Source organism: Danio aesculapii, chromosome 13 (genome assembly GCF_903798145.1).
Source record: "Danio aesculapii chromosome 13, fDanAes4.1, whole genome shotgun sequence".
Taxonomy (NCBI): Eukaryota; Metazoa; Chordata; class Actinopteri; order Cypriniformes; family Danionidae; genus Danio; species Danio aesculapii.
The window spans coordinates 47,425,204-47,438,393 of NC_079447.1; the positions used below are offsets into that span (position 1 = coordinate 47,425,204).

General features: G+C 39.1%; 1 protein-coding gene across 1 annotated transcript in view; it reads left to right on the forward strand.

Moving 5' to 3' along the window:
- Nucleotides 1-12,771, forward strand: part of spred2b (sprouty related EVH1 domain containing 2b) — an 81,369-nt gene extending 68,598 nt beyond the window's left edge. The window contains exons 5-6 of the mRNA XM_056470689.1: nucleotides 5,610-5,750; nucleotides 7,708-12,771. Coding sequence (XP_056326664.1) covers nucleotides 5,610-5,750; nucleotides 7,708-8,370 — 804 coding nt within the window. The 3' untranslated portion in view covers nucleotides 8,371-12,771. The remainder of the gene's footprint in view (nucleotides 1-5,609; nucleotides 5,751-7,707) is intronic.
- Nucleotides 12,772-13,190: the final 419 nt, after the last annotated feature.

Here is a 13,190-nt window from a genome sequence, read left to right on the forward strand (position 1 = left end):
TACTACACAACCATTAGAAAGGTATGTTCTATATAGTATGATTGTGAGTAGTATGAATGGAATTCGGACGTACTACATCCGTCATTTGTTATTATCATGTGACCTACCTGCGTCAGTTGCATCACTTTATTACATTCATAAATTTTGTCACGTCGTATCATGGGATAGAGTAGCGTCCTTTGGCTGTACACATCAGAATCTCACCAGAAGTGGTAGGTCATCAGCGTGCTCCTTGCCTACTGTTTTTCGAATACTATGATTTCTGTGAATACCACAAATACTACTCGGCTCACATACTGTTTAACTTTTTATTTTGTAGGGAAGCCTGCGATTGTTAGATGCAGCCAGTGTCTTATGTGTTAATATTTTTATTTGAACTCTGGAAATGTAATATTAGCATATATCAGTTTAAACACATTGGCTGCGACCGAAATCGTCAACTTCTCAGTAGGTACTGCATTTGAATTTAAACTTACTACTCGGCCGTTAGAAAAGTGTGTTCTATACAGTATGAATGTCAGTAGTATGAATGGAACTCGGACGTACTACATCCGCCATTTTGTCATCATCATGCGTCATTTGCATTGCCTCACTCCCATTCATGAATTCTCTCGCGGTGCATTATTGGGTAGTGTAGCGTCCATTGTTTGCGCACTTCAGAATCTCACCAGAAGTAGTAGGTCATCCGGGTACTTCTCGCATACTGTTTTATCGAATACTATGATTTCGGACATACTACTTGACTTGCATACTGTTTTCAACTTACTATATAGTAGGGAAGTATGCAATTTCAGATGCAGCCAGTGTTTTATGTGTTAATATTTTGATTTGAATTCTGGAAATGTTATGTAAGCATATATCAATTTAAATACATTAGCTATTTTATCCGATTATTCTGTAATGCATTTTAAGTTTACCGTACACTATGAACAAGTTTAAATTGTATATTTCAACTATAATTTGGATCAAATGCTGTTGGGTAAAAAATGTATTTAAAAATATATTTTTTAACTTAACTCAATGGTTGGGGTTATTTTTATTTGACCAACATTTGGCTTGAAACAACGTAGCAATTTTAGGAGTGCACCATTAAATTAGCAGCATGCTAACATTAGACTTGGATAAAGCAAACCTATTAAATCCCACAATACATCTTAAATGATAATTCACAAACATATCCATATTGCCATTAGCAGATGCTTCCTTAACTGCTATTTTCTCAACATTGTCATTTTCATTGTGCGCTAGTTTTGTTCAAGTAACAAATTGACATATTCAAGTAATCGTTGCTGTCTGACACATGTTCATTGTATAGATGTTCACTAACAGTACACTACAGCTTAAGTATTTCAAACTTTTTGAATTGAAAAACAACAACAAACAATTTTAGCAGGCACACAATATCTTAAGACGTTAATATTAGCTTAGGTTTAGGTTGTGACGTCAGGTGACCAAAATTCAATGTCTAGCCAGTATCTATGGACAACGTTATTTGACGTCCAATAACAACGTCAAATGACATTGATATTTGGTTGATTTTAGGTTGTGTTGGAAAGTGACCAAAATTCAACATCGAGCCAACATCTTAAACCAACGTCATATTGACGTCAAATACTGACATTTATTCGTCAGGTATAGCAACCAAAATCCAACACCTGATAGATGTCACGGTGGTAACGTCCACACTACGTCAAGCTGTAACATCATTAGAGATTGATATTTGGTTGATTTTAGGATGGATGTTGGACGTTGATGTTGGGTTCTGTCGTCAATGCGATTTTCATTTCCAAACAAAAATGCAACATCCCCACAACATTGGGGCACAATGTCAACCTGATATCGTGTTGACATCCTGTGTCTGCTGGGATGTTTCTTACCAGGAAGTTTAACAATCAATATAATATTGCTATAAATTAGATCAGTTTTTAATCAGTCCCTCCTAAGTCTATTTCAATCTAAGAGCATTCCAATCTTGCTAGTTGGTAGTCCAGTCAACAATTTGTCAAAAATTGGCGCAGTCCACCAGTGTTCGTGTCTTTTAGGCTTCATATAGCTCTGATTGCTTTCTGAACTTTAAATGGCTTGCGTCTAATAGTGAACCTTAGAAGACTGCCGTCTATGTAAGCAGCAAGTCAGCTCGCAATCTTTTATATCTATGTTGGCCTCACACTGCTTGAGTACTTTGGCCGAGTGTTTTTTAGACCTGCAGTGTAAACATCTGAAAGGGTCTGTGTTTTTAATTATCTCCAGCAGTCCGGCCCCAGCTATCCTCCTAAACGTATTTTTAAATCACGTCGGCTCAGGCTCTCTTGGCAGTGATTTGAGGGACGCCTGTATTATTTTTGGCCAGCAGTTCTGAGGTCTTCGTATGAACACGAAAGGGGGAAACCAAGGCCGGGCTAGGCTGAACTGGGACAGAGAGAGATCGGGTCAGGGGTGCGAGGGCATGGTCAGCCACCGGACACTCCTGTTCCTCTCACATAGCTGGAGTTTAGCCTCAAACATGGAAAAACTCAGTTTGAGTGGCACAATGCTATCCAGGGATCTTATGGTGGGCAGAACCTAATGACCTTATAAATGGCCTGTTCTACACAGTTTTCTTTCCAGTGTTGACATATTTGCTTAGGAGAGAACTAGGTGAGACGCACCGTGTCAACTGTAGAGCAAATGATGACAGAATGTTCCTTTTTGGGTGAACTATACCTTTAAGAAATGTTTTGAAATACATTCTAACCACATATGTCTTTTTCAAGCTCAAAGTGTGTGTGCGTACACTCCACCTGGCAGGTGGTTGTTGAAGGCATCCTGTTCAGCCAAAGGAAGGATCACGTCCAGACTCTCAGCCACTAATCACTTCCCATCCATCCACCCAGCCGCCGTGTCTGTCTGCCTTTCTGTCTGCCTTTCTGTCTGTCTTTCTGCCTGCTTGTCTTCCTGTCTGCTTTTCTTTGCCTTTCTGTTTCCCTGTATGACTCTCTGTCTGTCTTCCATTTTCCCTCACTGCCTGTCTGTCTCCCTCACTGCCTGCCTGTTTGTTTGTCTGCTCATCTTTCTGCATGTCAGTCTACCTCTCTATCTTTTTGTCTCTCTGCCTGTCTGTCAGTCTGTATTTCTGTCTGTCTCTCAGTCTGTCTTTCTGTCTGTCTCTCAGTCTGTCTTTCTGTCTGTCTCTCAGTCTGCCTTTCTGTCTGTCTTTTTGTCTCTGCCTGCCTGTCTTTCAGTCTGTCAGTGTGCCTTTCTGTCTGTTGTCCCTTTTTTCTGTCTACCTGTCTATCTGTCTGCCTGCCTGCCTGCCTGTCTGTCTGTCTGTGTCTGTCTGTCTTTCTGCCTCTCTTTCTCTCTGTCTGTCTGTCTGTCTGCCTGTCTGTCTGTCTTTCTGCCTCTCTTTCTCTCTGTCTTTCAGTCTTCCTATCTGTCTGACTGTCTGTCTGTTTGTCTATTTGCTTTTCTGTCTATCTGTCTCTGTCTGCCTTTCTGTCTTTCAGTCTGCATTTGTCTGTCTGTCCTTCTTTCTGTCTGTCTATCTGACTTTCTGCCTCTCTTTCAGTCTGCCTTTATCTGACTGCCCATCGCTGTGTCCGTCTATCTGCCTTTCTGTCTGTCTGTCTGTATCTGTCTGCCTGCCTGCTTTACCATCTCTCTTCCTTTTTGCCTGTCTGTCTGCTTCTCTGTCAGTGTGTCTATTTATCTGTCTGACTTTCTGTCTTTCAGTCTGCCTTTGTCTGTCTGCCCATCTTTTTGTCTGTCATTCCATCTTTCTCTTTGTCTGTCTGCCATTCCACCTGTCTGCCTTTCTGCCTCTCTTTATGTGTGCCTGTCTGTCTTTCCATATCTATCTATCTATCTATCTATCTATCTATCTATCTATCTATCTATCTATCTATCTATCTATCTATCTATCTATCTATCTATCTATCTATCTATCTATCTATCTATCTATCTATCTATCTATCTATCTATCTATCTATCTGCCTTTGTCTGTCTGCCTGTCTGTCTTTCTTTCAGTCTGCCTTTGTCTGTCTGCCTATCTTTGTGTCTGTCAATCTGCCTTTCTGTCTGTCCATGTCTGTCTTTCCATCTGCTTGTCTGTCTTTCTGTCTGCTTTTCTGTCTGTCTGTCTTCTTTGCCTTTTTTGATCTGACTGTCTGTCCTTCTGTCTGTCTGTCTTTCAGTCTGCCATTGTATGTCTGCCCATCTTTTGTCGTCCAGTCTTCCTTTTTGTCTGTCATACCTTCTGTCTGTCTGTCTGTCTGTCTGTCTGTCTGTCTGTCCACCTCCTGTTTTGTGTTAAAGGACTAGCATGGAAAATCGTGCTGTAGTTGATCCAGACAGAAGATCAAATCCTATATTTCTGTTCATCCGTTTGAAGTAGACATGTGGCCGTTACCATTGACCTCTGTTTTAGATTCTCTCAGTTTCACTCCTACCTGGCAACGATAAAGCAAACCTACACCCCTTTTCCTTCTGCTCCAACACTCTCCGCTCATTTCACATAGCTAGACATCCATAGCTATCTTTGAGTGTGATAAAACATTGTACTATGGTAAATTTAAAATACATGGTATAGTTGATGTAAACCATTTTTTTTCACTCATTGTGTTCCCATCCACATGTTTCTATGTACATTTTGGGGTGATGCAGAAATGGGATGTACTATTACCTACCCAATCCAAATTTTAAAAGTAGGCAAAGAAACGACGAAAGTCAATGTATTTTTGATTCATTTGATTTATATATAGATATATATATATATATACACACACACACACACACACACTGCACAGCTGTGGTTTGCTGACTAACTAAAAAATGAGTTCAGGAGCGGGATTCTGCCGCCGTTTTTATATCAAATCTAAAGGGGACTAAGGTGATCATTTAGTAGTGTATAGGTAATCGCAAAAGTGTTAAGGGGGTTGACTTTTGACGTTTTACTTGAATGTTTCAGCAAGACATCATTCAGCTGATTTGTTGTGATCTCTGAAAAACTCAAATACTCAATAGACAAAAATTAGGGAAGTCTAATCACCAAAACAAGTGAGTATACCGAGAGTATGATCCTCAGAAGTCGTAATACCCAAACAGCTCTTGGAAAAAAGTAGGCATACTGAGTATACGTGCGTATAGCAAGGACTACACCACTGTTCTGTAGGTCTTTCTGGTGATGTTACAGACCAGAGCTGTTGGTTTTGTGTGTGATGGCCTATATCCCAGCATGCTGGAATCATTTCGAGTTCCTCTAATAACAGGGAGACTTCAGAGGTTTTTACAGATCCTGCGGCTCGAAGCCTGATATTTTTTCTTTGTTTAATTGCACACTGAAGTTGAGCCACGTCACGTCGGATTGACTACACTGATGTGTGTATCTTTGTGCTCAGTATATACGGATGTGTGTGTGGTGCATTAATGTTTAGCTGGGAATCAATTCCAGTTGCTCATGAGCTCATGGAAAACTGCATTCGTTCAGCAAAACACCTGTCTGTGATTGGGATTGTCATCTTGTCTTGTTTTAAAACTAAGCACAGTTTCCTGGACAGTATGTGTTTTTCTTCAGTTTTCGGAGATGATGGTTTGTCATTTGTCTTTGTTTTGTGTCTGTTTATTTTTTTAAGACTGCCACCGACAGCTCCTCAAACTCATCTCAGAAGAAGGATCATAGCACTCAGCTTGTGGCTACCTCCACCTTCTACGAGCCTCATCCGCACCGCTGCATCCTGCAGTACCGGCCGCCTGAACGCTACGCTCTGGATCAGGTGCGGAAGCTCTTATATCCAGATTTTTGGATGAATCAGTGAATATTAAAAGAATCTAGATTGGGAAAACTCAAATGTCATAGTTCAGAGGTCACTTAAAATGAAACGTAATAGTTTTAATAACTCATTTTGGTAAGTCTTGGGATTGACAGGTTGTCCCGCCCCACATGACAGTAAACAGAATAAGAAAAATATGTTTTTAAGGCGACATGGTGGTTCAGTGGTTAGCACTGTCACCTCACAGCAAGAAGGTCACTGGTTTGACTCCCGGCTGTGCCAGTTGGCATTTCTGTATTGGCGTGGGTTTCCTCCGGGTGCTCCGGTTTCCCTCACAGTCTAAACACATGTACTATATGTGCATTGAATAAACTAAGTTGGCTGTAGTGTATGTGTTTGAATGAGTGTGTTTGGGTGTTTCCCAGTACTGGGTTGCAGCTGGAAGGGCATCCGCTGTGTAAAACATGTGCTGGATAAGTTGGTGGTTCATTCACCTGTGGCAACCACTGAAAAATAAAGGGACTAAGCCAAAGGAAAATGAATGTATGAATGAATGTTTTTTTTTAAAGGGGATTAACATTGTTGGAACATTTATTAAAAACCAACCCTGCGTCATTTAAAATACTTGCCTCACGTTTTTTGCTCCGGGTACATTTCGTTGCATGTTTAAGATGACGAATCATTTTGAGGAAACTTTTGTGCGAATCTGAAATACATTACTTGGGGTTCTTTTTGTATGGAGCTAATTAAATGCCAAAACAATCTGAATTTGAATTGTGTTTGAATGATTAACAATTGTAAGTTAATAAAACTGAATATTATATGCCATTACAAATGTTTTAAATTTGAATTTCATAACTTGAATATTGAACATCTGAAATTTAAGACAACTGATTTTTTTAAAGCCAGATTTTTATTATAGACGTATTTTTACACTTTTTCGGTTCTGAGTTCCTAGATTGCAGATATTGGGCTTGTAAAAATACACTTTTAAGTTTTCAAGATGAAGAAATTCATAACATCAAATTCAATTTTCAAAAATTCATAACCAGAAATTCAGATCGTGAAGTTCAGATTCAGCAGAAAGTAGGTCAGGGGTGAGAAACGGGGAAGAGTTGACAATCACTGAAAAATTAAACTAAGAATCACCTCTGCTTGATTCATGATTATGCAAAGCATGCGAATTACAGGGACTGGGGGTGGGGGGGGGGGTCTGAAAATAGGTAAAAATATGCCTTTTTATCTACATAAACCCTAATGTAAAATTAAACCTATGTATTTTAATAGACGCCTATGGTCGCACATAGAACCAAAAAAATCTGATGTTTGAAAATGTATATAAAAATTTGACTTTAGAAAAATTCAGTTGTCTTAAATTTCAGATGTTTAATATTCAAGTTATGAAATTTAAATTCAAGTTAAGAAATTAAAATTCAAAACATTTTTTAATGGCATATAATATTCAGTTTTATTAACTTACAATTGTTAATAATTCAAATTAACACGATTCATATTCAGATTGTTTTGGCATATTATGAGCTCCATATAATTGTACATTTCAGATACACGTCATTCTTGTACACGAGAAGCGAACCACTGCCCTAAACCCTTCCCTAAACTCAATCAACAGGGTTTTCAAAAGCAAACATAATTGAAAAATTAAACACTTATCGTAAACTCTCCAAGGCACGCACTATAAGTAAATTTAATGAACTAAATTGGCCATAGTGTATGCGTGTGTGTGAAAATGTGAGAATTTATGGGTGTTTCCCAGTACCGGGTTGTGGCTGGAAGGGCTGCGTAAAACATATGCCATACAAAAAATGTGCAATATTAAAACGGTGTTACAAAATCACAGAACAGGGAGCATATGAGCTACACTTTTAAAACAAGTGATACTATTCAAAAGCACAATATATGAACATAACATGTATGATCGTGTGTTTCCCTCACCTTTTAGAAGTTCTCCAGGAACCCTTTCCCCTTTGAGGACGAAGAGATCGTCCGAATAAACCCCCGCGAGCGCTGGCTGATCACAGGATATGAGGACTACCGATACGCTGCCGTGCCAGACAAGTTCAGCCAACCCGAGGACTCAGACTCATATGTTCAAATCAGCAAGAATGATCCTGTAAAGCACGACTATACCTACCCCTACGTGCCCAGCTCTGATTCCACCCAGTGTGACCTGAAGAGGCCCTGCGGTGGTGGGAGCACCGTAGTGTCCATCCAGCCAAGGGCCTTCATTCTTAAAGGCAAGCGGAGGAAAGAGGACGGCGAGCGATCGCGCTGCGTCTACTGCCGGGACATGTTCAACCATGAGGAGAACCGGCGCGGGCAGTGCCATGACGCTCCCGACCCCATCCGGACCTGCATTCACCGGGTCAGTTTCATGTGGTGCGCCGACAGCATGCTTTACCACTGCATGTCCGACCCAGAGGGCGACTACTCGGACCCATGCTCCTGCGACACCAGCGAGGAGCGCTTCTGCCTCCGCTGGACGGCTCTGCTGGGTCTAGCCATGCTGGCGCCCTGTCTGTGCTGCTACCCGCCGCTGCACGGGTGCCACCGCTGCGGGGTGGCCTGCGGCTGCTGCGGGGGAAAGCACAAAGCTGTGGGATGAAGCCCGAAACGACTCTAAACATGCCCCGCGTACGCTAGCACTGAGGAGCGCAGGAGGGGACCAAACCCAGAGCGCCCGCCACGTTGTTGGAGCTTTCACTAGCTATGTTTCCATCCACTTATTGTTATGCGCATCTTGGATTATCGCATGGATATGCATACGGTTTGAAAATGTTCGTAAAAAACGCACACGCACAACTGATTAGGATAAACATGCCTTGCCCATACTTCTGCGCGCTGTTTGTGTTGCTCTGCAATAACACTTCTGAAACACTAGCTGGCAGTAAGGTTTTCGTGTTCCTCTGTGTCGAGTTTCTTTGCAGGTGTTTAGTTTTTTTTCTGAACGCCACCTTAATATACAAGTAGATCAAACTTGCTCATTTTGAGGCGGGAACCGGTGGACGTGCAACAACTTTAATCATAAGGTAAACACAAAACAAAACTTTCCACCTGGAGCTCCTTCACAGGACTCGACACTTGTAAACAATCGCTCCAACGGGTTTGCGTGGCTCTCTGTCCCGCCCACACTCATCAGTGCTACAAAGCTGACCAATCACAGAGCTTGCACTACGCGTCGTTGCGACATGTAGTTACATTTTTTGAGAAGTGTGCGTCGGCGACAGCCACGGCGAGGGCTATGCGACCACACGAAGGCTGCGCCGGAGCATACCCGTGCACTTAACGCACAAGTATAAATCTGCATTTAGAGTACAGTGAATGGTAGAGTACAACAAATATTCTTTTTACAATCCCATTTGCTGAAGTAATAAAAGAAAAACTCTACGATAACGTTATCAAGACGCTGCATTAGAAACACCCTGCATAAGCAAAAATTCCTTTTTTATAATTTGATGCAATGACGATGTAATACATACGTGAATACATATAAATGTTTATACGTTTTTTTATCTACGTAAATATTGAAACCTTTTAATATTAAAAGGTCTGACGTGTTAAACGCTTCATAACAGTCTTGTGAAAAGGGTTAAAAACAGTATTAAAAACAAATATGTGCATTGTGCAAGTAAAAATGTGTGGGATGTTACGCAATAATGGGCAAACCTGCGGTCGATCACATTGTAAAACATCTGAAATGTTGTTTTAATGAATCTGAAATGTCTTAAATGCAATTTCAGTATTATTATTATTATTATTATTATTATTATTATTATTATTGTTATGTTATTAATTACATCCAGAACTGTCCTGAGCGTCTGTGCTTTGCGTCTCACGCCTCGAAATGCCACCACATGTTCATTGTGTGTTGGCATTGTCTTTTGAGGCACAAGTAATTTATTAAATTAAATTAATTTAAATTAAATAGACTTTCGTATTTGGTGGCGGTTTATCAGGAAGTGACGATTTTGCTCTCTTTCACTCATTGGATGGAAACGGTGCTTCATTCGCTAATCTTTTATGCGATATTCCAATTTTGCGCATACATTTAATTCGCATCTTTAGATGGAAACATAGCTACTGTCTTTTCCTTTTTTGTGGTCTCTCCTGGTTCCCGGAAAACAACTGGTGCATTTGACTGACTTGAAGAACGTTCTCTTCTCGTTTTTTTTTTATGTTGTTTTTATATAAATATGAATATATATATGTGTATGTTCTTTTTTTAAGTTGTTTTTTTTCGTGGATGTGTCTCGTGAAAGAAATGGCTCTTTTCGTCAGGTGGCTCCTGGAGCCGTTACGTCATGCATTACTTATGCAGGTACTTTATATTTTTTACACTGATTTGATTTTTTTTAACTTGAACGGCTCGTTTTGGTTTCGCTTTCAATTGGCGTGGCCAGGAAAGGGAGGAACTAGCTGTTTATTCTTCCTCGAAACTGGCATTTATATCCCAAGCCCTTTAACCATTCAGAACAATAACAATGAGATTAGATCGAGACACTAAACCTGTAGTTGGAAGCGTGCGTTTGTGGGAGAGCGTGTGTTAATGCGTGCGTTAATGCGTGCGTGCGTGTTGTAAAGGAATGATTACATTGTATCACAGCATAGTATTGTTGTTCTTATATTTAAGCCAAATTTACATAAGCTGCATCCAGAGTATATGTAAATACTGTATACTCGTATGTATATGTTTCAAAATTATTGTAATCACCTTCGGCAGCCACGGCTGCGCTTCAGATAGCGGACGTTTTTTCCTCAGAGGGATGCGAGGGTGGCTTTTGAGTTGATGCATATTTGATATCCAAAGATTATTTTTGTCATATTTATTTTCGCGGTCAATTGAATCACCAGCCAAAGGGAGATAAAAACCAATCAAGAGAAATCATCAGACTGTAGGCAAAAAAAAGCATAGCCATATAGGGAACGAGGAGTTTCCAATAAACGGCAAAAATCATTATTTTATCTGTTATTTTTCTCTCAAATATAATTTCTTTTAGAAAATCTAAATATCCTCACAGCAAAATACCTGAGAATCAAATTAAGAATGTATCATAATTTGGTTAAATGTTTAGATTACATTTAATATTTAATAATTTCAATATATAAGTCTCTATTTTAATGATCTAACACAAAGTCTAAAGCGCATTGCGCAAAAGCATTAAGAGTGTGTCTGAATCCACTTTTGCTATTTTAAGGACGGAAAAATATGCTCTGCGCCCTGGCGCATGGTCTAACAGGGTTGTGCTTATTCTCTTAATGAGTTCTGGATGTGTTTTGAGCATGAAGTGCATAAAACCAATTAGAGTCTCTTCTACCATTCCCTTTAAGAGTCATGCTGCATTTGCTATTTACATGGCAGACTTTGTAAGTGGAAAAACTGAACATTTCACTTGCGAGAAAACAGAGTTAAACAGAGCATCTGCAACACAAGGATTAGAAAAAGCCTCCTCCATTCGGCCTCTTTACTTTCTCCTTACTTTACTTTTACCCTTTACTTTTGTGGATAAGGAAATGGTGTTGTACGCACTCCACTGGAGACATCCATTAGCCTACATATTTCATTTAATTTGTTAAGTGCAAAGATTTATTTCAAAACTATTTCTAAATTCAGTTCTAATTTCCAGCAAATGAATAAATGAACAATAATAATGAAGTGTGGTCAGGAGTTAAATCCAAACACACGTCCTATTCTTATGCCCCATATAGTCAAAAACCCAACAGATTTTATTAAAACAAATATAAATATGCATATAACAAATAATACTGCTAATAATAACATTAAACAAATGCAAATTGTCATGAATAAACTGAAAAAAGGCCCCCGAGGTGAAGAAGGCATGGATTTTTATATTCATGTAGAAAATAATAATCTTTGTTACGTTTTAAATCGTTTAATTTGTTCATATGTAAAGATTTTTGTCTTCTGCTGTATATCATGTGTAAGCTTTTGCACCTGCACATAACTAACGCACTCTCCATTGGACTTTAGACCCGCTTTTAATTGGTCAATGGTGCAGCCTATTTCAGTTCCTCAAAATAGCAACGCGCCAACAATGCGCCTTAACACACCTCTATTTTAGACCAGCACACCCATGAGTCCACAAAGTGGTGCAAATAGATTTGCTATTTAAACAACGTGCCGCAAAACATAAAAATTAGGGTTGCTCTGGTCTGAAAATAGCAACAAATCACGCCATGCATGTCTTGCGCCTTATTGCGCAGGGTGTATGATAGGGCCCAAAGACTTATTTGTGTTTAAAACAAAAGAAAAACTATTTGCTAATGAGATTAGAAAAATATTTAGAAAAGCTCATTTGGTTCTCACATTTTAATATAATTATTATCTAAATATAAACTATAAATATAATATAAATATTTTTACTGAAAAACAAGACAAAACATCAAATAATGCTTTTTGCCGTATATATTTAATCTTCATATCCTCTCCAGAGGGAAAACACTAAAATGCTATATTTTTTTCCCTTTAAAAAAAAAGAAAAGAAAAAAAATATAGAATTGTTGTCTTAAAGATGTTTCCAACTCAAATCCTTTTTTCTATAAGAAAAACGAAAGGAAACAGAAATATAAGCTGGATTTTTAGGGTGCTTAATAGAGGGACAGTTGCCAAACCGATCTCCAGTTTCTTCACGACAATAACTAAACGCCTTAATTTTGTCTCGAGAACGGGAACAGTAACATGAATCAATGCAGTTCCTTATAGAAGAGAACGTAGTAAACAGATATTTTTATATTAAATATAGATATATATATTAAAAATTATAACGAATACCCCAATAGAAAGGCCTTTATGTTGACATTTTTTTAAAAAGTGCTCCGGTTATTGCGGGAGTCAAACGGCATGGTACAATCTCTGAGGCGGCTCGTAATTGTCGGGTCAGTCTCCATCACCTCAAAGAACTACTTTACTAGTCACCTTCCCCTGTTCATGCTTTGTCTGAATAAATCATCCACTGGCAAAAGCATAGCTGTCAAAGAATGTACAGTACACGTGGCTCAGATGCTTCTTCATGTTATATTAATAAGCGTTCAGCCTCAAAAACATGTTGTCAACAATAGTGAGTTACTCTTCAAAATAAAGGTTCCTAGGTGGTTTCTTTGTCTCAATAGGAACTACTTTTAAAGTCTTGCTTCAGTAAGTCGGCATAATTCCAACAGGAACTGAATATTGAGTAAGGGGTGGGGTTTATGTTTTTGCGCTCCTCCTCTTATGTTTGATTTGCTATTGGAAGGGCGTGGCTAAGCATATTTCATCCAATCCATCAAACTGACATGATCAGAGAAGGACTGTCCTTCCAGATTTGTTCGATTTGGATTAAAAATGACCAAAACAAACAAATTGTTCACCTAAAAGGGATAGTTCACCCCAAAAATTAAACTTTTAATCATCTATTCAGCCTTTACTTT